General features: G+C 41.7%; 3 protein-coding genes across 4 annotated transcripts in view; 2 read left to right on the plus strand and 1 right to left on the minus strand.

The window, feature by feature from the left end:
- Nucleotides 1-8,592, minus strand: part of nhlrc2 (NHL repeat containing 2) — a 45,127-nt gene extending 36,535 nt beyond the window's left edge. Inside the window, exons 1-2 of the mRNA XM_020460405.2 lie at nucleotides 8,191-8,592; nucleotides 5,088-5,240 (exon numbers count right to left, since the gene is read on the minus strand). Coding sequence (XP_020315994.1) covers nucleotides 5,088-5,240; nucleotides 8,191-8,353 — 316 coding nt within the window. The 5' untranslated portion in view covers nucleotides 8,354-8,592. The remainder of the gene's footprint in view (nucleotides 1-5,087; nucleotides 5,241-8,190) is intronic.
- dclre1a (DNA cross-link repair 1A (PSO2 homolog, S. cerevisiae)) overlaps nucleotides 8,575-26,079 on the plus strand; it is a 45,699-nt gene continuing 28,194 nt past the window's right edge. The window contains exons 1-6 of one of the 2 annotated variants that reach the window (XM_031805129.1): nucleotides 8,575-9,688; nucleotides 12,727-13,932; nucleotides 17,157-17,290; nucleotides 18,332-18,450; nucleotides 18,905-19,048; nucleotides 23,115-23,260. In XM_031805129.1, coding sequence (XP_031660989.1) covers nucleotides 9,223-9,688; nucleotides 12,727-13,932; nucleotides 17,157-17,290; nucleotides 18,332-18,450; nucleotides 18,905-19,048; nucleotides 23,115-23,260 — 2,215 coding nt within the window. In that variant the 5' untranslated portion in view covers nucleotides 8,575-9,222. The remainder of the gene's footprint in view (nucleotides 9,689-12,726; nucleotides 13,933-17,156; nucleotides 17,291-18,331; nucleotides 18,451-18,904; nucleotides 19,049-23,114; nucleotides 23,261-26,079) is intronic. The other variant, XM_031805130.1, reaches the window with a different exon arrangement.
- LOC116357481 (uncharacterized) lies at nucleotides 19,055-23,108 on the plus strand. Its single transcript, XM_031805131.1, has 2 exons — nucleotides 19,055-22,789; nucleotides 22,909-23,108. Exon 1 carries the CDS (start codon nucleotides 21,069-21,071, stop codon nucleotides 22,770-22,772), a length of 1,704 nt encoding a protein of 567 aa, XP_031660991.1. The 5' UTR covers nucleotides 19,055-21,068; the 3' UTR covers nucleotides 22,773-22,789; nucleotides 22,909-23,108.

Raw genomic sequence — 26,079 nt, forward strand, 5'->3', positions numbered from 1 at the left:
GGCAATTGCACCACCCTCACCCCCCTGGTACGGCAATTGCACCACCCTCAATCGCAAGGCTCTCCAGAGGGTAGCGCGGTCTGCACAACGCATCACCGGGGGCAAACCACCTACCCTCCAGGACACCTACAACGCCCGATGTCACCAGAAGGCCAAAAAGATCATCAAGGATAACAACCACCCGAGCCACTGCCTGTTCACCCCGCTATCATCCAGAAGGTGAGGTCAGTACAGGTGCATCAAAGCTGGGACCGAGACTGAAAAACAGCTTCTATCTCAAGACCATCACTAACACAGAGAGGCTTCTGCCTACATACAGACTCAAATCTATGGCCACTTAAATAAATTGACTTATTTAAAGTGACTAGTGATACCTTTTATTAACACCACTTTAATAATGTTTACATATCCTACATTACTCATCTCATTTACTGTATTCTATACCATCTACTGCATCTTGCCTATGCTGCACTCCATCGCTGCACTCCATCATCCATACATTTATATGTACATATTCATATTCATTCCTTTACATTTGTGTGTATAAGGTAGTTGTTGTGAAAATGTTAGATTACTGTGTTAGATATTACTGCACGGTCAGAACTAGAAGCACAAGCATTTTGCTACACTTACATTAACATCTGTATACCATGTGTATGTGACCAATAAAAATGGACTTGATTTAAAGTGCAAGAGTGCCAATATAATTTCACCACAAGTGTATAGCCATTGATTCTTGAAGAATATAACTTAGAAATGTCTCATGAGCTTAGTTCAACTGTCTAAACCGATAATATAAGCTTGTTTTACCCCTTCGTTTGTAAACAACGTAGTTGTAAACAAACACTGTATAGCCTCAAAACATGGTTAAAACTATCATTTTGATATCATGAAGTTTCAGTCCTTGTATCCATAGCTGTCTATGGATTTGAGTGGAAACATTTCTCCAGCCCCATCCATCAGCTGATTACCGAAACAGTGGCTGGGTGTAATTGTGTTAGTGTTTGATCCGCATATTACGATAAGGAAGAACTAACATGTATCCAATTGAAAGTGGTGGCCACATGTTTTGGATCATATAAATCGCAGAACTCATTTGTCACATTTGTCTGTCACAAGTGACCCTCATTACATTTAGTGTTGTTGAATAATTTCATGAATTGATGCTTTGAAGCTTCCTTTCTGCACCTACAGCTTTTCCTATTTTTTTAAAATAAGAATAGTCAGCAACATGATTCAAGGACAAGGTCACAGAAAAATGTAATACATTTGAGATTGTTCCGGTAAGTTCATGAAAGAGCAATGTGGGATAAAGCTTCTAACACAATGTCACTTCACATGTAGTCTAGACCGTCAGCCATTCCATCAGCAAGATGCTGATGAGATCTCAGTCATCCAATTACTTGTTCTTATGCTTGAGATTAATATATCCAGGGATATAGTCAGCATAAACTCTGTAGAATGTGAAAAAAAGGCTGGGAAATGGAAGCTTCCAGGCACAGTCATTCCCAAGATCAGCGGCATCTCTGAGTAAGTTAGTTTGTTTGACTCCCTCGTATTTTTATGGCCGCCACTCACTCTGTTGCGATTTGTGTAATTTAACCAAGATGTCAGAACCACTTTTGCACCTTACAATTCTGACGTGACTTTTCCCCCAGGCATGAAACACAGGGGTTTATGTATGGAAAAGACAGATGGAAGCATATTTTTTGAATTCCATCAAACATTAAAATGTATAACCTGAGCAGCTGAAGGTAGTCCAATTATTGCATAGGCCACACAGGCCTACATACTATTTGGCTAATAAATAAATAAAATGTTTTAGCACAAAAATATTAAATGGGTCGTTCTTCATGTTTTTGATCTGCATAAGAAATCAAATAAACAGAAGTCATTTATTTACTTTTTTTGTTTCACAATCCAATGATTGACAGTCACTGTAGTGGGTCACGTGACCAGTCCAAATTGGCCAATGAGAATCACTTCCACAACCTTATGCACTTTAACCTGTAGCCTATGCATATTATTGCATTTTGCACACATCCAGCCTATACGTTCCATTGCTTGTAATATCCATTGATTGGCCTTTATTTTGTGTGGTTATGCTGTGAAATGGATCTCATCCCTATATACGGAGTCAGAGATGGCTCGTTTAGAATTTTGCGACAAAAGAGACCACAGATGGAAATAATGCACAGAGCAGACTACAAGAAAGACGCAACAGACTCAGACGACAACAACAAAGATGTTTGGTGTGCTTAGGAACAATGCACATAGCAAAGTACAATCGGCCTGAAGAAGTGTCATGTGGGAAGTATGGCAGACATCACCACACGGCCAATGTGAGTAATGAGTAGAAGCGAAGGTATAACAACCTACCCACTGACGCAGTGATCTGTGTCTCCAAGGAATTCCAATAGAAATGCTGTTACAGACAGCTACAGTATGGATACAGACACCAGTCAAGAGACCATTAAATCATTCTCTATTAGATGGGGGTAGCCAGTGTAGCTTTATCAGTCAAGATAACTCTCATGTAATGAAATGACCAGCTACAGATCAACTTTCACAAGCGTGTACTTCAATCATGAAGGTGGCAGGAGAATAATTACGCACAGAAGTTGAGGGTAAAGGTCTATACAGCCGTGAGTGGCATGGAGACGCAATAATTGGGAATACTCATTGGGTGACCAAAGTGTGTTGGGGTGGTTCATCCAAGGGACAGTGACAGTGCTGAACATGACAACGGACCCAACTGGAATCATGCACGTACAAAGCCTTCATAAAGTATTCATACCCCTTGACTTATTACACATTTTGTTGTTACAGCCTGAATTCAAAATGTATTACATGTATTATTTTCTCAACCATCTACACATAATAATATGAAAACATGTTTTTTTAGACATTTTTGCAAATAGCTCAAGTACATAAGTATTCACACTACGGAGTCAATACTTTGTTGAAGCACCTTTGGCAGAAATTTCAGCTGTGAATATTTCTGGGTAAATCTTTAACACCCCAGCCATCCTACAATCTAAGCAAGATGCTCTCAATCTCACAAATTATCAAGGAACCTACCAGGTACAACCCTAAATCCGTAACCATGGGCACCCTCTTAGATATTATCCTGACCAACTTGCCCTCTAAATACACCTCTGCTTTTTTCAACCAGGATCTCAGCGATCACTGCCTCATTGCCTGCATGTGTAATGGGTCCGCGGTAAAACGACCACCCCTCATCACTGTCAAACACTCTCTCCGACCATTTCTTATCCCACCGTACCTTCTCCACTATGCAATCTGGTTTCCGAGCTGGTCATGGATGTACCTCAGCCATGCTCGAGGTCCTAAACGATAAAAGACCGTAATGTGCAGCCGTCTTCATCGACCTGGCCCAGGCTTTCGACTCTTATCAATCACCGCATTCTTATCGGCAGACTCAATAGCATTGGCATCTCAAATGACTGTCTCGCCTGGTTCACCAACTACTTCTCTAAGATAGTTCAGTGTGTCAAATTGGAGGGCCTATTGTCCGGACCTCTGGCACTCTCTATGGGGGTGCCACATGGTTATATTCTCAGGCCAACTCTTTTCTCTGTATATATCAATGATGTCGCTCTTGCTGCTGGCGATTCTCTGATCCACCTCTACAGACGACACCATTCTGTATACATCTAGCCCTTCTTTGAAGCTTCAACGCCATACAACACTCCTTCCGTGGCCTCCAACTGCTTTTAAACACTAGTAAATCTAAGTAAAACTAAGCGCATGCTCGTCAACCGATTGCTGCCCGCACCCTCCAGCCGGACAAGCGTCACTACTCTGGACGGTTCTGACTTAGATATTTGTAGTTGTCCACATATTCTAGATGTCTGGTTAGACTGTAAACTCTCCTTCCAGACTCACATTAATCCTATTTCGCAACAAAGCCTCCTTCACTCATGCCGCCAAACATACCCTCGTAAAACTGACTATCCTACCGATCCTGGACTTCGGCATTTACAAAATAGCCCCAAACACTGTATGCTCTCGTTGGCTGGCCCTCACTACATATCCGTCACCAAACCCACTGGCTCCAGGTCATCTATAAGTCTTTGCTAGGTAAAGCCCCGTCTTATCTCAGCTCACTGGTCACCATAGCAACACCCACCTCTAGCACACGCTCCAGTAGGTATATTTCACTGGTCATCCCCAAAGCCAACACTTCCTTTGGCTGCCTTTCCTTCCAGTTTTCTGCTGCTAATGACTGGAACGAATTGCAGAAATCTCTGAAGCTGGAGTCTTCTATCTCCCTCTCTAACTTTAAGCATCAGCTGTCAGAGCAGCTTACTGATCACTGTGCCTGTACATAGCCAATCTGTAAAATAGCACACCTGACTACCTCATCCCCATATTATTACTTACCCTTTTGCACCCCAGTATCTCTACTTGTATCTCTACTATTTATTGCCTACCTCCCTACATTTACACACACGGTACATAGATTTTTCTAGTTTTCTTTTCTTTTGTGTTATTGACTGTAGGTGTAAAGCCACAGAAAGCCAGTAGCTATGGTGGGAAAATAAATTCCAATCCATCATGGTTTATTATTGTTTAGAAATGTATCACATTATAGCACAAGGGAGTAAGCACAACGTGCTTCAGAACTTGGTCCCAAAAAAATAAACAGCCCGTTTAAAGATTCAGTGCCATTAGGAGTTGGTAGCAGTGACATTGCCTAAAAAGCTTGTAATAGCATACCGTGCAAATAGGATAATATTCTAAACTCAATATATGGGGTCATTACTGTGCATTTAAAAAAAGGGGGCAAGAACCAGTGTGTGTGTGTGTGTGTCTGCCCGCCAGCAGCAGATGTGAGTGCTGCAGCTGTGCCAAAACATGGCAATCTACTAACATAACTTCAGCACACCCAGTGAAGGTACTGTCATTAATGCAGTATAGGTCTGATGATGTTTTGGACACATTTGGTACAGATGTGCTTTGTATCCTTAAGTGTCCATGTATTCAAGAACTTCAACATGTTTTAATCCTTCTTGATGTAACATGATTTGTGGATTAAAATGAGTGTGTATGTGTGCGTATACCTTTCACAGAGTGCTTTTTCTCCAGCTGATGCAGGTCAGGAAGGATATGGATGCAGTTTATGCAGCAGTAAGTAAAGAAGTCCAACACCACCACTTTACCAGCAAGCTCTCTTGTGAAAGAAAGAGGGCCTTCTGTGTTCAGCCATTCGAGACCTGCAGGAAAATATCCATTATCAAACAGTATCATTACCATTTTACAGCCAATGGTATAATGACATTCAGAGCTGAGGATGCAACATTTCATACATGTCAAATATTAATCAAGAAAGAGCCTGTAGTCGCAGTGTTTGCATACTAGTCGACAGTGAGAGAATACAGCAAACATCGTATGAGACCACATTCTACTTTAGGCTATAATGTTGCAAGAAGAGCAATGTTGCGTCATGTCAAAATATGCTGAATACTGAAAACAAAATAAGCAGCAACTGCCTGCCCGTATACAGTTGAAGTCTACATATACTTAGATTGGAGTCGTTAAAAATAGTTTTTCAACCAGTCCACACATTTCTTGTTAACAAACTTTAGCTTTGACAAGTCGGTTAGGACATCTACTTTGTGCATGACAGAAGTCATTTTTCCAACAATTGTTCACAGACAGATTATTTCACAATTCCAGTGGATCAGAAGTTAACAATCACTAAATTGACTGTGCCTTTAAACAGCTTGAAAAATTCCAGAAAATGATGTCATGGCTTTAGAAGCATCTGATAGGGGAATTGACATAATTTCAGTCAATTGGAGGTGTACCTGTGGATGTATTTCAAGGCCTACCTTTAAACTCAGAGCCTCTTTGCATTACATCATGAGAAAATCAAAAGAAATCAAGACCTCAGAAAATAAATTGTAGACCGCCACAAGTCTGGTTCATCCTTGGGAGCAATTTCCAAACACCTGAAGGTACCACGTTCATCTGTACAAACAATAGTATACAAGTATAAACACGATGGGACATATAAACACAATGTCATACCGCTCAGGAAGGAGACGCATTCTGTCTCCTAGAGATGAACGTACTTTGGTGCGAAAAGTGCAAATCAATCCCAGAACAACAGCAAAGGACCTTGGAAAGATGCTGGAGGAAACAGGTACAAAAGTACCTATATCCACAGTAAAACAAGTCCCATATCGACATAACCTAAAAAGCCGCTCAGCAAGGAAGAAGCCACTGCTCCAAAACTGCCATAAAGAGCTAGACTACAGTTTGCAAATGTGACATGGGGACAAAGATCGGACTTTTGGAGAAATGTCCTCTGGTCTGATGAAACAAAAATAGAACTGTTTGTCCATAATAACCATTGTTATGTTTGGAGGAAAAGGGAGAGGCTTGCAAGCTGAAGAACATCATCCCGACCGTGAAGCACGGGGGTGGCAGCATGGCTTAAGGACAACAAAGTCAAGGTATTGGAGAGAGCATCACAAAGTTGTGGCAAAATGGCTTAAGGACAACAGAGTCAAGGTATTGGAGTGGCCATCACAAAGTCCTGACCTCATACTTATAGAACATTTGTGGGCAGAACTGATAAAGCATGTGCGCGCAAGGAGGCCAACAAACCTGACTCAGTTAGACCTGCTCTGTCAGGAGGAATGGGCTAAATTTCACCCAACCTATTGTGGGAAGCTTGTGGAAGGCTACCTGAAACATTTGACCCAAGTTAAACAATTTAAAGGCAATGCTACCAAATACTAATTGAGTGTATGTAAACTTCTGACCCACTGGGAATGTGATGAAAGAAATAAAAGCTGAAATCATTATTTCTACTATTATTCTGACACTTCACATTCTTCAAATCATGTGGTGATCCTAACTGACCTAAGACTGGGACTTTTTACTAAGATGAAATGTCAGGAATTGTGAAAAACTGAGTTTAAATGTAGTTAGCTAAGGTGTACGTAAACATCCGATTTCAACTGGACATAGAGTACTAGTCAAAAGTTGGACACACCAAAAACAAATGATAGTCCCACTAAGCCCAAACCTGATGGGATGGCGTATCGCTGCAGAACGCTGTGGTAATCATGCTGGTTAAGTGTGCCTTGAATTCTAAATAAATCACTGACAGTGTCACCAGAAAAGCACCCTCACACCTCCATACTTCACGGAGGGAACCACACACGGAGATTATCCGTTCACCTATTCTGCGTCTCGCAAAGACAGAGGTTGGAACCAAAAATCACAAATTTGGACTCATCAGACCAAAATACATTGCTTGTGTTTCTTGGCCCAAGCAAGTCTCTTCTTCCTATTGGTGTCCTTTGGTAGTGGTGTATTTGCTGCAATTTGACCACGAAGGCCTGATTCACGCAGTCTCATCTGAACAGTTGATGTTGAGATGTGTCTGTTACTTGAAGCATTTATTTGGGCTGCAATTTTCTGAGGCTGGTATCTCTACTGAACTTGTCCTCTGCAGCATAGGTAACCCTGGGTCTTCCTTTCCTGTGGTTGTCCTCAAGAAAGCCAGTTTCATCATAGCACTTCATAGTTTTTGCAACTGCACTTGAAGAAACATTCAAAGTTCTTGAAATTTCCCACATTGACTGACCTTCATGTCTTAAATTAATGGCCTATCATTTCTCTTTGCTTATTTAAGCTGTTCTTGCCATAATATGGACAGGGTCTTTTACCAAACAGGGCCATCTTCTGTGTACCACCCCTACCTTGTCACACCACAACTGATTGGCTCAAACACATCAAGGAAAGAAATTCCACAAATTATCTTATAACAAGGCACATCTGTTAATTGAAATGTATTCCAGGTGACTACCTCATGAAGCTGGTTAAGAGAATGCCAAGAGTGTGTAAAGCTGTCATCAAGGCAAAGGGTGGCTACTTTGAATAAATTCAAATATACTTCGATTTGTTTAACACTTTTTTGGTTAGTACATGATGCCATATGTGTTATTTCATAGTTGTGACGTATTCACAATTAATCTACAATGTAGAAAATAGTCAAATTAAAGAAAACCCCTTGAATGAGTAGGTGTGTCTAAACGTTTTACTTGTGATCACACACACGATCTTCAGACTGCGCAAATGCTGCGCCAGCCGACAATTCTAATTTGAAATAACACCCAGCTAGCTGTCATTAATGTACATTTTCCTAACCTTCGTCAAAATCGGGAATCCTCAAGTCATCTTTGTCGTCTAGTTTTTTCAAGTACTGGTAGACAAGGTTTTCTTTCTCTTGTTGGTTCGTAGCGTTGTCCAGGGCGTCGTCCAACTGGCTCTGGATTGGAAATAAAGCAGAAAGGTTGCACTTGGACGCCATCTTTCCAACCACAATTTCATTGAGTAAAGTCAATGCTACATTCTGCACCAGTACTTTTCAACAGTGACAAAATTAGCAATATGGAATTAATTAATTCAAAAAATGGTGCTCTTATTAATATAGGATCTTTTGAATACATGTTTATTTTAAAAGTACATTATATTAAAAAAATAACTGCTAATTGTTTGGAAACTGCTGTTGTATTTTCTAACAATACAGAGGAGTCCGTGTTCGAGGGTGTCGTCAATAGTTACCACAGCCACAAAGTCGTAAACACCGCCTAATTTCTGTAATGTATCTTCTACATATATATGTAGAATGCTAACCCATATATATATTTTAAACCTAACCTTAGCAGTGTGGTTAACGTTATGCATAACCGTAAGCACAAGTTAAGAACAAAAATACGTTTTTTGTTTTCATAAATGTTTTGCCATGTTTGACTTTGTGGATGTGGTAACTAGTGAAAAACCAGGACGAGCGCATCACCGTGATGTATCATGGGTAAATTGTGACTGACTGATGTGCAAATAATATGTAGTAGTTATTCATGATGCACCGTGATATATAGATCAGAATCGCCCGTAGTCGGATACGTTTCATACATTTTTACGAAATAGCTCATTTTAGCACTGCATTGGCTTTAAGCCTTGTTGCTAGAGTTTCTTGTTGACAGGTTATTATTTAGGGAAAAAATGCTAACACAATTAGCTGTTTTCGGTTTTGATTTGATGATTGCATCTTTTGGTATGGAATGTTATCATCTGACTTTTTACAGGATGTTACAGAAAAGCGCGGTTAAACAGGCTATATTGTAGCAACAACGAGGTGTTTTGAAACATTGTGTGTCCTTCTCTCTGCTGCTTCAAATGTCAAAGAACGATTTGGAAGATGACATATGGGAATATAAGCCTCTCAAGAAGAAGAAAAGAAAGGACAAAGAGACACCTGATACTTTTAATGGATCCATGGCTAAGTACAGACAAGCCTCACAATGTTTAACCAAAGGAGAAACTTCTGTCCAAGTGAAGAACACAGTCAGACATGTGAAGCTCACCAAAGTAGCTCCAAATAAAACCCTCGGTGTGAAGGAAAATGAGTCTATTCAAAATAAAGAGGTGGCGCGTAGGACACTTTCAACTCAAAATATCGCCTTTCCACAGTCGACACAAGATGATGATAGTACACGTACTGCTGGAGAGAACGTGCACCGGGCATCTTCCCCTGGAGGAAGTTCCTGTCCGATCTGTCAGATGCCATTCTCTATATTGGTGGTGCAATCGCAAAGATGGCATGTCGCAGAATGTCTTGACAATCCTGGGGAAGACCGCAAAGGTACAGTATTGTTGTTTCAGGTTGCGTCGTGAGACGTTCCTCAATCAAATCAAATTTATTTATATAGCCCTTCGTACATCAGCTGATATCTCAAAGTGCTGTACAGAAACCCAGCCTAAAACCCCAAACAGCAAGCAATGCAGGTGTAGAAGCACGGTGGCTAGGAAAAACTCCCTAGAAAGGCCAAAACCTAGGAAGAAACTTAGAGAGGAACCAGGCTATGAGGGGTGGCCAGTCCTCTTCTGGCTGTGCCGGGTGGAGATTATAACAGAACATGGCCAAGATGTTCAAATGTTCTTAAATGACCAGCATGGTCAAATAATAGGTCTGGGACAGGTAGGATGTCCGGTGAACAGGTCAGGATTCCATAGCCGCAGGCAGAACAGTTGAAACTGGAGCAGCGGCATGGCCAGGTGGACTGGGGACAGCAAGGAGTCATCATGCCAGGTAGTGGCATGGTCCTAGGGCTCAGGTCCTCCGAGAGAGAGAGAGAGAAAGAAAGAGAATTAGAGAGAGCATACTTAAATTCACACAGGACACCGGATAGGACAGGAGAAGTACTCCAGATATAACAGATTGACCCTAGCCCCCCGGCACATAAACTACTGCAGCATAAATACTGGAGGTTGACAGGAGGGGTCAGGAGACACTGTGGACCCACCTGATGTTACCCCTGGACAGGGCCAAACAGGAAGAATATAACCCCACCCACTTTGCCAAAGCACAGCCCCCACACCACTAGAAGGATATCTTCAACCACCAACTTACCATCCTGAGACAAGGCCGAGTATAGCCCACAAAGATCCCCCCCCCCCCCCCCCCCTAAACTGGAACACCTGGATTTTTCTGAAATTCGATAGGCCTACATGAAATGGCTTTATTTGACATTTGTATGTAAAAGTATTGTTTAGAAATAATTAATTGAACAGGAATATTTGTGACATTTTGCCCTTACCCGGCCTCCTTTAGTGCTGCGTTCTTAACCAGGTGGGAATTGACCAGTTGTGAAGTCCTAAATAAATACCTTTTGGATGCATTCACATGCTTCGTAAACAACAGGTGCAGACAAATAGTGAAATGCTTACTTACGGCCCTTCCCAAACAATGCATTCCAACTCGAGGAATAAAAACACAATTAGTAGTGATAGCTTGGCTATATGCATGGGGTACCAGTACCGAGTTGATGTGCAGGGGTACAGGGAAATTGAGGTAGATACTGTATATACAAATAGGTAGGGGTAAAGTGACTAGGAAACAGGATATATAATAGACAGTAGGAGCAGCACATGATGAGTGTGGAAGTATAAGTGTGCCTGTGTGTACGTGGTATGTATGTATGTACAGTTGAGGTCGGAAGTTTACATACATACATACACATTTACATTTCAAAATTCCTGACATTTAATCTTTTTAAGAATTTCAGTTAGGATCACCACTTTATTTGAAGAATGTCAGAATAATAGTAGAGAGAAGGATTTATTTCAGCTTTAATTTCTTTCATCACATTCCCAGTGGGTCAGAAGTTTACATACACTCAATTATTATCTGGTAGCATTGCCTTTAAATTGTTTAACTTGGGTTAAACGTTTCGGGTAGCCTTCGACAAGCTTCCCACAACAAGTTGGGTGAATTTTGGCCCATTCCTCCTGATAGAGCTGGTGTAACTGAGTCAGGTTTGTTGGCCTCATTGCTCGCACACTCTTTTTTAGTTCTGCCCACAAATTGTCTATAGGGTTGAGGTCAGGACTTTGATGGCCACTCCAATACCTTGACTTTGTCCTTGAGGGCTTGTAAATTAGCATTTGACGCTAAGGTGTATTCGGCGCATGTGACAAAGTTTGATTTGATAGCTAGCTCCACTGACAGTGACCTATTTGATGATGTTTATCAACTCTGGGAATTCATGAATATGTATATGTAGCCTTTGTCATTCTTCGGCGGTGGAACCTAAACATGCATTTCGTCGTAATAGTGGCAGCAACTTCCTCTGGGGGAGGGTCCTTCAAAGTTATGGCGCATTTTCTACAGAGAAATTGGCATAGTAGGCAATGTAGCCAAAGATTGCCCTCCTTTTACTAGTATCATTGCACATCCTTTGAATCACCATTCACTCTGTTGGTAATGCTTACAAATTGAATCATAATTTTAAAAGTAGAGATACCACTCTGGAATTTTGATATGCCAGTATATTATGTTCAATCATCTATAAACATTATTCATGATTGTATTTTTCAATATTCATACATTTATGTAAGTTGTTATTGAAATCAAAATACTACTCATTACAGAGGCAAGTGGTAAAGCTCCATATTACACCAATTTTCCCTTTGTTGCTCCTACAGATGAAACATTAGGGAGTCTTGAAGGAGGCCTGGATAAGGTCACAAACATTCTATTAGGTTCTGAACTAAAAGAGTATAAACTCAAATGGACAACTAGAAAAAGCTCAAACCAAGTTTATTCAACCCACTGTATGCTTCAGCTGCAAACACACTTTCCACATAATTAAAAGGGCATTTATATGTCATGACAAGGTTAGGGGTGTGACTTCTCAGAACTATTCATCTGTTTCCCAAAACTAGCTAAATGTTGCGATGTCTTCGTGGTCAAGCGGTCTGTTAGCAGTGATTCTTCATCCGGTCACTTCTCCATGATGTTTACAAGTGACTTTCTGTTCAACAGACTTTGGACATACATTCTGTTGCCCTTTTCTCTCACAGTAAATTTCCATACACGAAGTTCCTCTTCACCATTCATTTACACATAACACATTCATTATGCAGATAACATAATCAATCATGTCTAATATAGCAACAGGAGTAAGTATATTTCAAGTTATAACCCAACAATTCCAACTTCAATCAATTATTGTATTGAATTTCAGAAAGTTCCAAAAAAGCATTTCCTTTTTTTCTAGTTTCATGATGTCCCATGTCTATTTTAGCACATTACATGCGAATGCCATTCTTAACCATAATCTCATATCCCTTGTAATTCCTAATCCTGCTCTGTCTTTGTCTTTTATGTCATGTGTGCAGAATGTCCCGATGGTATCCAGTGCTACTCCACAATTCTGAGCCACTACCAGAGATACAGCCACTCCCTGCTTGCCCACAGCCGAGCAACCAATGAGGCGCCCTGCCTCAGCTTGGAGTTGGTAACCAATGGCGGGGCCAATTTAAGCTTTGAGAGCTCACAGGACAGCCAGAGTTCTTCTCCTATTAACAGACACAGTGGAGCTACCTCCCCCACAAAGCCAAATGCCCTTCTGCTGCTCCGGTCTCCTGCTCCAGAGGTAATCCGGAAAAAAAAAGGCTGGTCACATTCAACCAAAGTCTTGAAGTCTACCCTCCAAGACAATAAAACAAAAGTGTCAACCCCCCATAAGGACAATAGGGGGAGTGAAGGCCTTGAGGGTGGTTTTGTCAAAGCAGAGCCCTCTGCTTCTAGTGATGATGAGATCTCCTATTCCCCCATGTCTGAGTTTCCCCAAGATATAGAAGTTAATAGGACACAACCAAAAAAAGCTCTATTTCCAAGCAGTATGTTGGAAGATGGGGAAAATAATGACTCAATGTTGTTGTTCAGTGATGGAGTCTCAAGTGATAATGAGTTATTTTCCAACCTTGTGGCTCATTCTGAAACAAATGAAGTTGTAGGTTCCCCAGTATTCAGCGACAGCCAGGTGGTATCGATTAGCTCATTAGTGCATAGCAATCACCTACCTAGCTTCTCAAGAGAAGAGCATACAGAGGATAACTGTAATGCCTTCAGTGCTAGGCCTCCACTCCAGTCTCCCACTTACACAGACACGGAGTTGAACATGTCATTACCTCAAGTGCCTCCATCTTCCCAAGCTTCCCCCACCCAACATTCTCAGGCAACCATGACAACTAGGAAGGGCAAGGCCTCTGGGCTCAAACAGACAGACATTGGGGTGTTTTTTGGGCTCAAGCCCCTGAAGGACAAAGGGAAGGAGCAAGAGGCTGGGAACGTTTTACCTGGGGTGACTCTCCATCAGGGACCTGTACTTGAAGAGCGCAAGGGAGGTAAAGAGGACCATGGAGGACGTCAGAGGAAAGGCAGAAGTGCAAATGCCACGGTGACCCCTAAAGTTGGAGTGCGATCAGACGGTGGGAGTACACAGACTCCAAGTGAGGGAGGTAGGAAGAGGTGGAACAGGGGGAGAACCGATGGAGAGCAAAGGGAGTCCAAGCGATGCCCGTTTTATAAAAAGATTCCAGGTGAGTTGGTCAGTGACTAGTGTAAGTAGCATGCAGTGTGCCCTGTGGATGGCTAATTGGTAGAGGTTGACCGATAATGATTTTTCAACACTGATACCGATTATTGGAGGACCAAAAAAAAGCCGATACCGATTAATCGGACAATTATTTTTTATATACATATTTGTAATAATGACAATTACAACAAGACTGAATGAACAATGAACACTTTTATTTTAACTTAATATACTACATCAATAAAATCTATTTGGTCTCAAATAAATAATGAAACATGTTCAATTTAGTTTAAATAATGCAAAAACAAAGTGTTGGAGAAGAAGGAAAAAGTGCAATATGTGCCATGTAAAAAAAGCTAACGTTTAAGTTCCTTGATCAGAACATGAGAACATATGAAAGCTGGTGGTTCCTTTTAACATGAGTCTTCAATATTCCCAGGTAAGAAGTTTTAGGTTGTAGTTATTATAGGACTATTTCTCTCTATACCATTTGTATTTCATATATATTTGACTATTGAACGTTCTAATAGGGACTTTAGTATTGCCAGCCTAATCTCAGGAGTTGATAGGCTTGAAGCATTGCGAAGAGCTGCTGGCAAATGCAGGAAAGTGCTGTTTGAATGAAGCCTGCTGCTGCCTACCACCGCTCAGTCAGACTGCTCTATCAAATATCAAAACATAGACTTAATTATAATATAATAACACGCAGAAATACGAACCTTCGGTCACTAATATGGTATCAATAACTATCATTTCGAAAACATAACGCTTATTCTTTCATTGAAATACGGAACCATTCCGTATTTTATCTAACGGGTGGCATCCATAAGTCTAAATATTGCTGTTACATTGCACAACCTTCAATGTTATGTCATAATTACGTAAAATTCTGGCAAATTAGTTCGCAACTAGCCCGGTGGCCCAAACTGTTGCATATAGCCTGACTCTACGTGTAATGAACGCAAGAGAAGTGACACAATTTCCCTAGTTTAATATTGCCTGCTATTGATTTTAAGAAAGTCATTGATGTTTATGGTTAGATACATTCTTGCAACAATTGTTATTTTTTCGCAAATGCGGTTTTGTTAAATCATCCCCAGTTTAGTAAAGTTGGCAGTCTTTGTTAGGAAGAAATGGTCTTCACACAGTTCGCAATGAGCCAGGCGGCCCAAACTGCAGCATATACCCTGACACTGTTGCACAGAACGCAAGAGAAGTGACACAATTTCCCTAGTTAAAAGAAATTCATGTTAGCAGGCAATAGTAACTAAATATGCAGGATTACAAATATATACTTGTGTATTGATTTTTTTAAGAAAGTCGTTGATGTTTATGGTTAGGTACACATTGGTGCAATAACAGTGCTTTTTTTCGCGAATGCGCTTGTTATATCACCCGTTTGGCGAAGTAGGCTGTGATTCAATGATACATTTACAGGCACCGCATCGATTATATGCAACGCAGGACAAGCTAGATAAACTAGTAATAACATCAACCATGTGTAGTTAACTAGTGATTGTTTTTTTAAGATACGTTTAATGCTAGCTAGCACCTTACCTTGGCTCCTTGCTGCTCTCCCATAACAGGTAGTCAGCCTGCCACGCAGTCTCCTCGTTTAGTGCAATGTGATCGGTGTTCAAAAATGCAGATTACCGATTGTTATGAAAACTTGAAATCGGCCCTAATTAATCGGTCGACCTCTACTAACTAATTGGTAGCAGAAACAACCTCCTGAAATCACTTAACATACTGCTAACAGTGCAGTCGGAGACTGGCGTAGGCTATCCACAGGAAAGTATTATTAAATGTACTTATGGGGGACTTTTTGAAGATAGCCACCCCTAGCGCCTTTCCGTGAAACATATTGTATTATACCTTAGTCTCCGACTGTAGATGGCTTAGAATACTGCTAGCAATATCAAGATGTTCCGGCTAACCCTATGCTACGATGCAAAAGGCTTAGGCCTACCTGGCTTTAGCGTTTAAGACAAAATACATTTTTTAAAAGTGCAAATTCCAGTCAGCTCTAGGAGAGCTAAATCAAGAGCACCTAGTGGAAATCTACACATTTAAAACTAATTTCATTCTGCAACATGTTTTTCTCAAGTATGTCTGGAAGTGACTAGCGTCCTTCTCATGGCCTTATTGTCTTAAGCTGTTTTGGAATACTCAAACTAACTATAATATGGATATAGTTAGTATGCCAAAGTTCCCGAATGTCGTACTAAATTTGCCAATATACAAAGTATACAACCAGTGGACACTATTTCCAAGCTTTTAGGGCCCATAATGCAATTCTTTAAAAAAATGGGTGTGGCTTCACAACATTTTTGGATTTGAAGAAAATAAGGGAAAATATGCAGAGCAGATACAAATTCATTGCTTTAACTAATTATGACTAAAGTTAAGAAAATCTTGAGCAATGTAATAAAGTAATGCCTTTTGAAATGAGTTATGTTGGCTGACAATTTGTTACATTAGAGCAGTATGTAACGTTAGTTGGCTACTAATACATCGAACTTGCCAGGCAGTATATTAACTAACTATAACTACTCAACGTTTATTGACTTGATCATTCTTAGCTATGTGGTATAGTCGTTGTGCATTCAATGGACATTGTTAATTATGGCTATCTACTCCGATTTCAGAGCACTCTCATCTGAATGGGTGTTGCGCGTTCGTAAATTCATTCTGGCTATGTCTTCCGATTTCAGAGCACACTCGTCTGAGTTTGCCTAAGCGCAGAATAACTGATGAATTTACTGAACGCTTAACACCCGTTGAATATGGCTGGTGTCAGTAAACTTCGGCCAAAAAAAGGGTAATTAAATTGTTGCCAGCAGCACAGTTAGTCACCAACACTGTGGATAACATGAAAACAGCCTAACCAGCTCTACTAGGGAGAGTCAAATGGTCAGAGTGGAGTGTTCTCTCATTATGTGTCTGGAAGTAGCTAGCCAACTCTGGCACTCCAGATTGAATGAATTTACGAACACACCCGGAATCGTAAAAAGACTAGTTAGTCATTTGTTAACAAGCTATCGAGGTTTGATAGCAACAGCATCAACTTCCGGTAGACAGGCGAAGCGCTAGTACGCTCAACTGAAACACGATACCGTTTGTTTATAGTATACTAAAATGAACTAATAGTATGTAGTATATACTTTATGTATGTAGTATACATTGTTATTCAAATACAGCTTAATTTTTTTCTCTCTTTTTGCACAGGCACTATGTTTGCTGTGGATGCTTTTCAGTATGGGCTGGTTGAGGGCATCACCACTTACTTCCTCACACACTTCCACTCAGACCACTATGGAGGCCTGAAGAAGAGCTCTACATTCCATATCTACTGTAACAGAGTAAGGGCACTTCCCAACTAAAACAGATGCAACATGTGGGGCAATGCATCCTGTCAATAAATTCATTTTTCATTGCGTCAGGTATCCCAATAGAGAGTTGGGGCCAAGCAGAGACGGCAAGGGTGGCTTGTCACTCCAGTACCTTGCCGTTCACCTTCCCATCCCTGGGCCAGACTCAATTATAAGACTGACTGAAGAGATAAGTCTTCGGTCTTAACCACTCTCAAATTCATAGACAGAGCTATGGATGCAATGACAGACCATCCATGATACCAACATTATAGTTTTAACTATGTTTTGAGGCTATATAGTATTTGTTTACATGAGCTAAGCTCATGAGACATTTAGAAGTTATATTCGTCAAGAATCAATGTATGTATATACTGTATCATAAATGTATAAGTTCAAAAATGGATGTAGGAACTGCAGATTGCCCCTTTAAAGGGCAGCTGAACTCACTGATTTTGCCTTGGTTTTTGACCTCCTCATTAAGTAAAACTTGATTTGGGTCTTGGGCAGTGTTGGAAAAAGCACCCAAATATCATACTTCAGTAAAAGTAAAGATACCTTAACAGAAAGTGACTCAAGTAAAAGTGAAAGTCACCCAGAACAATACTACTTGAGTAAAAGTCTAAAAGTATTTGGGTTTTAAATATTCTTAAGTATAAAATGTAAATGTAATTTCTAAAATATACTTAAGTATCAAAAGTAAAATTATAAATCATATCAAATTCCTTATATTAAGCAAACCAGACGGCACCATTTTTTCATTTTATTTAAAAAATGTATTATTATTGACTCGAGTCATTTCAGCTTTCATTTGAAATTAATTTGTAAAATTTTAATTCCACTTTGACAATATGAGGTATTGTGTGTAGGCTGGTGACAAAACAATCAACATTTAATTGATTTAAAATTCCGACTGTAACACAATAAAATGTGGGAAAGGTCCAGGGGTGTGAATACTTTCTGAAGGCACCGTATATGTGGTCTGGCACTGCAGCCCATTTATTGACAGCTCACAGCTGTGCTTCTCCCCAGATCACAGGTAACCTGGTGAAGAGTAAGCTGAGGGTGGCTGAGCAGTATGTCCACATCCTGCCCATGAACACCCAGGTCACTGTGGATGGGTTCAAGGTCACACTGCTTGACGCCAACCAGTGAGTATGAAGAAATCAAAGGGCTTTAAATAGAGTGTGAATTGCTGACCTATCTTGCCTCTTCTTCCCTATATTAGTATGAAAAATTTCATATGGTGAGAATTCCACTCAGCGTGCGGTGAAACCCGCACGGGGCGGCAGGGAAGCCTAGTGGTTAGAGCGTTGGACTAGTAACCGGAAGGTTGCAAGTTCAAACCCCCGAGCTGACAAGGTACAAATCTGTTGTTCTGCCCCTGAACAGGCAGTTAACCCACTGTTCCTAGGCTGTCATTGAAAATAAGAATTTGTTCTTAACTGACTTGCCTTTTTAAAATACTTTTTTTTTTAAACAATTACCATACAGAACCTATCCATTCCTTGCACATCTACTGGTCGTCTTAGGGGGTTGAATTCTATTTGGTATTCAGAAATGATCTTGAGTCGTAATATGTTACCTGGTCCTCTCTGCCCACAGCTGTCCAGGAGCTGCCATGCTGCTGCTGTTCCTGCCCGATGGCCAGACTGTGCTTCACACGGGAGACTTTAGAGCTGACCCTTCTATGGAGGCCTACCACGAGCTGCTGAGCTGCCGAGTCCAGACACTCTACCTGGACACCACGTTAGTTTTTTAAGCTAGGGTTAGGCTAAGCCACATAAAGCCACTGTTAGGGTTATGCTAGGGTCAGGCTTGAGTCAGGGTGTAGTCTTGAAGATAGGGTTAGAGTTAGAGCTATGGTTAGGGTTGAGCCAGGCTGTTGACATAAAGCCACTGTTAGGGTTATGGCTAGGGTCAGGCTTGAGTCAGGGTGTAGTCTTGAAGATAGGGTTAGAGTTAGAGCTATGGTTAGGGTTGAGCCAGGCTGTTGACATAAAGCCACTGTTAGGGTTATGGCTAGGGTCAGGGTGTAGTCATGAAGATGGGGTTAGAGCTATGGTTAGTGTTGAACCAGGCTGTGGACATAAAGCCACTGTTAGGGTTATGGCTAGGGTCAGGGTGTAGTCATGAAGATAGAGTTAGAGCTATGGTTAGGGTTAGGGTTGAGCCAGGCTGTTGACATAAAGCCACTATTAGGGTTATGGCTAGGGTCAGGGTGTAGTCAGGGTGTAGTCATGAAGATGGGGTTAGAGCTATGGTTAGGGTTGAGCCAGGTTGTTGACATAAAGCCACTGTTAGGGTTATGGCTAGGGTCAGGCTTGAGTCAGGGTGTAGTCATGATGATGGGGTTAGAGTTAGAGCTATGGTTAGGGTTGAGCCAGGCTGTTGACATAAAGCCACTGTTAGGGTTATGGCTAGGGTCAGGCTTGAGTCAGGGTGTAGTCTTGAAGATAGGGTTAGAGTTAGAGCTATGGTTAGGGTTGAGCCAGGCTGTTGACATAAAGCCACTGTTAGGGTTATGGCTAGGGTCAGGCTTGAGTCAGGGTGTAGTCTTGAAGATAGGGTTAGAGTTAGAGCTATGGTTAGGGTTGAGCCAGGCTGTTGACATAAAGCCACTGTTAGGGTTATGGCTAGGGTCAGGCTTGAGTCAGGGTGTGGTCATGAAGATAGGGTTAGAGCTATGGTTAGGGTTGAGCCAGGCTGTTGACATAAAGCCACTGTTAGGGTTATGGCTAGGGTCAGGCTTGAGTCAGGGTGTAGTCATGAAGATGGGGTTAGAGCTATGGTTAGGGTTGAGCCAGGTTGTTGACATAAAGCCACTGTTAGGGTTATGGCTAGGGTCAGGGTGTAGTCATTAAGATGGGGTTAGAGCTATGGTTAGTGTTGAACCAGGCTGTGGACATAAAGCCACTGTTAGGGTTATGGCTAGGGTCAGGGTGTAGTCATGAAGATAGGGTTAGAGCTATGGTTAGGGTTAGGGTTGAGCCAGGCTGTTGACATAAAGCCACTATTAGGGTTATGGCTAGGGTCAGGGTGTAGTCAGGGTGTAGTCATGAAGATGGGGTTAGAGCTATGGTTAGGGTTGAGCCAGGTTGTTGACATAAAGCCACTGTTAGGGTTATGGCTAGGGTCAGGCTTGAGTCAGGGTGTAGTCATGATGATGGGGTTAGAGTTAGAGCTATGGTTAGGGTTGAGCCAGGCTGTTGACATAAAGCCACTGTTAGGGTTATGGCTAGGGTCAGGCTTGAGTCAGGGTGTAGTCTTGAAGATAGGGTTAGAGTTAGAGCTATGGTTAGGGTTGAGCCAGGCTGTTGACATAAAGCCACTGTTAGGGTTATGGCTAGGGTCAGGCTTGAGTCAGGGTGTAGTCATGATGATGGGGTTAGAGTTAGAGCTATGGTTAGGGTTGAGCCAGGCTGTTGACATAAAGCCACTGTTAGGGTTATGGCTAGGGTCAGGCTTGAGTCAGGGTGTGGTCATGAAGATAGGGTTAGAGTTAGAGCTATGGTTAGGGTTGAGCCAGGCTGTTGACATAAAGCCACTGTTAGGGTTATGGCTAGGGTCAGGGTGTAGTCATGAAGATGGGGTTAGAGCTATGGTTAGTGTTGAACCAGGCTGTGGACATAAAGCCACTGTTAGGGTTATGGCTAGGGTCAGGGTGTAGTCATGAAGATAGGGTTAGAGCTATGGTTAGGGTTAGGGTTGAGCCAGGCTGTTGACATAAAGCCACTATTAGGGTTATGGCTAGGGTCAGGGTGTAGTCATGAAGATAGGGTTAGAGCTATGGTTAGGGTTAGGGTTGAGCCAGGCTGTTGACATAAAGCCACTATTAGGGTTATGGCTAGGGTCAGGGTGTAGTCAGGGTGTAGTCATGAAGATGGGGTTAGAGCTATGGTTAGGGTTGAGCCAGGTTGTTGACATAAAGCCACTGTTAGGGTTATGGCTAGGGTCAGGCTTGAGTCAGGGTGTAGTCATGATGATGGGGTTAGAGTTAGAGCTATGGTTAGGGTTGAGCCAGGCTGTTGACATAAAGCCACTGTTAGGGTTATGGCTAGGGTCAGGCTTGAGTCAGGGTGTAGTCTTGAAGATAGGGTTAGAGTTAGAGCTATGGTTAGGGTTGAGCCAGGCTGTTGACATAAAGCCACTGTTAGGGTTATGGCTAGGGTCAGGCTTGAGTCAGGGTGTGGTCATGAAGATAGGGTTAGAGTTAGAGCTATGGTTAGGGTTGAGCCAGGCTGTTGACATAAAGCCACTGTTAGGGTTATGGCTAGGGTCAGGCTTGAGTCAGGGTGTAGTCTTGAAGATAGGGTTAGAGTTAGAGCTATGGTTAGGGTTGAGCCAGGCTGTTGACATAAAGCCACTTTTAGGGTTATGGCTAGGGTCAGGCTTGAGTCAGGGTGTAGTCTTGAAGATAGGGTTAGAGTTAGAGCTATGGTTAGGGTTGAGCCAGGCTGTTGACATAAAGCCACTGTTAGGGTTATGGCTAGGGTCAGGCTTGAGTCAGGGTGTAGTCTTGAAGATAGGGTTAGAGCTATGGTTAGGGTTAGGGTTGAGCCAGGCTGTTGACATAAAGCCACTATTAGGGTTATGGCTAGGGTCAGGGTGTAGTCAGGGTGTAGTCATGAAGATGGGGTTAGAGCTATGGTTAGGGTTGAGCCAGGTTGTTGACATAAAGCCACTGTTAGGGTTATGGCTAGGGTCAGGCTTGAGTCAGGGTGTAGTCATGATGATGGGGTTAGAGTTAGAGCTATGGTTAGGGTTGAGCCAGGCTGTTGACATAAAGCCACTGTTAGGGTTATGGCTAGGGTCAGGCTTGAGTCAGGGTGTAGTCTTGAAGATAGGGTTAGAGTTAGAGCTATGGTTAGGGTTGAGCCAGGCTGTTGACATAAAGCCACTGTTAGGGTTATGGCTAGGGTCAGGCTTGAGTCAGGGTGTGGTCATGAAGATAGGGTTAGAGTTAGAGCTATGGTTAGGGTTGAGCCAGGCTGTTGACATAAAGCCACTGTTAGGGTTATGGCTAGGGTCAGGCTTGAGTCAGGGTGTAGTCTTGAAGATAGGGTTAGAGTTAGAGCTATGGTTAGGGTTGAGCCAGGCTGTTGACATAAAGCCACTGTTAGGGTTATGGCTAGGGTCAGGCTTGAGTCAGGGTGTAGTCTTGAAGATAGGGTTAGAGCTATGGTTAGGGTTGAGCCAGGCTGTTGACATAAAGCCACTGTTAGGGTTATGGCTAGGGTCAGGCTTGAGTCAGGGTGTAGACATGAAGATGGGGTTAGAGCTATGGTTAGTGTTGAACCAGGCTGTGGACATAAAGCCACTGTTAGGGTTAGAGCTATGGTTAGGGTTGAGCCAGGCTATTGAAAAAAAAAACACTATTAGGGTTATGGCTAGGGTCAGGCTTGAGTCAGGGTGTAGTCTTGAAGATAGGGTTAGAGTTAGAGCTATGGTTAGGGTTGAGCCAGGCTGTTGACATAAAGCCACTGTTAGGTTGACATAAAGCCACTGTTAGGGTTATGGCTAGGGTCAGGGTGTAGTCTTGAAGATAGGGTTAGAGTTAGAGCTATGGTTAGGGTTGAGCCAGGCTGTTGACATAAAGCCACTGTTAGGGTTATGGCTAGGGTCAGGCTTGAGTCGAGGTGTGGTCATGAAGATAGGGTTAGGGTTGAGCTGGACTGTGAACATGAAACTAGGGTTAGAGTTAGAGCTATGATTAGGGTTGAGCCGGGGTGTTGACATGAAGCTAGGGTTACGGCTCAATTTAACCACTGCTGTTAAACACCTCAAACCATTTTTCCTCTCTTTCACTCTCTAGCTACTGCCGTCCTGAATACACCTTCCCCACGCAGCAGGAGGTCATAAACGTTGCGGCCAACACAGCCTTCATGTGTGTGACCCTCAACCCTCGCACTCTGGTGGTGTGTGGCTCCTATTCAGTTGGCAAAGAGAAAGTATTCTTGGGTGAGTGTTTGATCACCTTAAAGTAGCTTTATTGAGCTACACCAGTGGTCACCAACCTTTTCTGAGTCAAGATTACTTTCGCAGTCAAAAAGTAAGCCGGTATCTACCGCTAAGATTGTTTTTGTTAAACCAGATTTTATTTTTACATCCTAATAAAAACCATTCTGTTGTAATTACGTTTGTGCAATAGGCCTATTTGTCACAGCATATTGGCTATAGGAATGCCAATATTGTTCTCCTCAGACAATATTATATTTCAAAAGTCAAGCTTTTGTTAACAAAACACATCAGTTGGTGTAGCACTTGCGAGGCACAGCTGAGCATAAATTGCAAATAATTTGCTTTTTTACTTTACTGGACTTATGGTAGAGATGCATCTGATGGTCATGGTGCTTTCAAGACAACTGGGAATTCGAAAGAAAAAAAACTAGGTCAAATCATGACGTCAGTGATCTTCAGGTTGGAAAGTTGGCGCTCTAGAAAGATGCCAGTTTTCGACTTGGAATTCAGAGTTGGATGACAGTTCAAAAAGATTTTCCCCAGTTGCCTTGAACACACTGAAATCGGAAGTCTGAGATTTCCAAGTTCGCAGAGTTCCCAGTCTCAGCGGAGGGTCTGCCTCTCACAGTCTCTGCTGGTGCATGAAATCTAAGGAAGTCTCAAGGTTTTGCTCACCTGAGGTATCTCATGATGGTATCTCATGATAAGCTGTAGACCACACTATTTACCAAGATAATTTTAATCTACATTCTTCGTAGCTGTCTATAGCTGTCTACCACCACAAACTGATGCTGGCACTAATACCGCACTCAATGAGCTGTATACGGCCATAAGCAAACAGGAAAACGCTCATCCGGAGGCAGCGCTGCAGGTGGCCGGGGACTTTAACGCAGGTAAACTTAAACCCGTTTTACCTCATTTCTACCTGCATGTTAAATGTGCAACCAGAGGGAAAAAAACTCTAGACCACCTTTACTCCACACACAGAGAAGCATACAAAGCTCTCCCTCACCCTCCATTTGGCACTTCTGACCATAATTCTATCCTCCTGATTCCTACTTACACACAAAACTAAAGCAGGAAGCACCAGTGACTCGGTCAATAAGAAAGTGGTCAGATGAAGCAGATGCTAAGCTACAGGACTGTTTTGCTAGAACAGACTGGAATATGTTCCGGATTCCTACTATGTCATTGAGTACACCACATCTGTCACTGCCTTCATCAATAAGTGCATCGATGAAGTCGTCCCCACAGTGACTGTACATACTAGAGGTCGACCGATTATGATTTTTCAATGCCGATACCGATTATTGGGGGACAACCCCAAAAAAAGCAGATACCGATTAATCGGCCGATTAAAAAAAAATCGTCCGATTAAAAAAGTTTTTTTGTATGTGTGTATATATATATATATATATACACATTTTTGTAATAATGACAATTGCAACAATACTGAATGAACAATGAACACTTTTTTATTTTAACTTAATATGGGCTTTTGGATGGGTGTTCTTAAGGTGATTCCACAGGTTGGTGGTATTTATTGATTTAGCCATTGCTGACCCCATGCTTACATCTTTATCACAAATAAGACACCTTGCTTTCCCTGGTGCCAATTCTATGTAATAGTTCCACACTGGTTCTCTGCTTTTCTCTGCCATCTGTAAAACACACACACGACTCTGAAGTGACAATGATACTGAAGAGTCTGCTTAGGAGACAAATACTCTCAACTGTTTGAATAAAAATAGAGTTTAAGTTACCAGTGATGAATGTTGAAAACAAAAATTCAAATTTCTATATGCAGGAAATCCTATTTTAATCATGGACATGGTAAGAATTGACTACCAAAGTGTGAGTCATAATTCCCATGACACCTAGCAAAATCTGAAAACCGGTTCCTTCATTCATTTATTCCATAGGATATTTTTAGATTCACTTAAAATAAGGTCTGTTTTGTGTAGGCTTACACCACCTTGCCAATTTTATAACTGTGTAGATTTCCATAGGACAAGGTAACTCTAATCAATATTGGCTAAATATAAGCAAAGATCTTTTTTTTTTGTAGAGTGGATTTATGAAAATATGTTGACAAACGTTACCTTATCCTAGTGAGATTTACACGGGTATCAAAACGCAGAGGCGGTTTAAGCCTGAACGAAACACAGACCTTATTGGAAGTAGATCAAGACATTCTCTATGGAAGACATGAACAGAGACGGTTTAAGCCTGAACGAAACACAGACCTTATTGGAAGTAGATCAAGACATTCTCTATGGAAGACATGAACGGTAAAATAACGAAGGAACCCCTTTCAAGTTCAGCCGCAAGTTATTACAGGAATCGACTACGCGTCGACTATTTCTCTCTAAACCATATACCTTTGACTATTACGAGCCTGCTGCTGCCTACCACCCCTCAGTCAGACTGCTCTATCAAATATCAAATCATAGACTTAACTATAATACACAGAAATACGAGCCTTAGGTCAAATCCGGAAACTATCACCTCGAAAACAAAACGTTTATTCCGTTACGTATTTTATCTCACGGGTGGCATCCATGAGTCTAAGTATTCCTGTTACATTGCACAACCTTCAATGTTATGTCATAATTATGTAAAATTCTGGCAAATTAGTTCGCAAAGAGGCAGGCAGCCCAAACTGTTGCAAATACCCTGACTCTGCGTGCAATGAACGCAAGAGAAGTGACACAATTTCACCTGGTTAATATTGCCTGCTAACCTGGATTTCTTTTAGCTAAATATGCAGGTTTAATATATACTTGTGTATTGATTTTAAGAAAGGCATTGATGTTTAT

Source organism: Oncorhynchus kisutch, linkage group LG25, assembly GCF_002021735.2.
Source record: "Oncorhynchus kisutch isolate 150728-3 linkage group LG25, Okis_V2, whole genome shotgun sequence".
NCBI lineage: Eukaryota > Metazoa > Chordata > Actinopteri > Salmoniformes > Salmonidae > Oncorhynchus > Oncorhynchus kisutch.

Bases quoted from the DNA above. Each gene is read 5' to 3' on its own strand.
- LOC116357481 (XM_031805131.1), top strand. From the start codon at position 21,069: ATGAAGATAGGGTTAGAGCTATGGTTAGGGTTAGGGTTGAGCCAGGCT.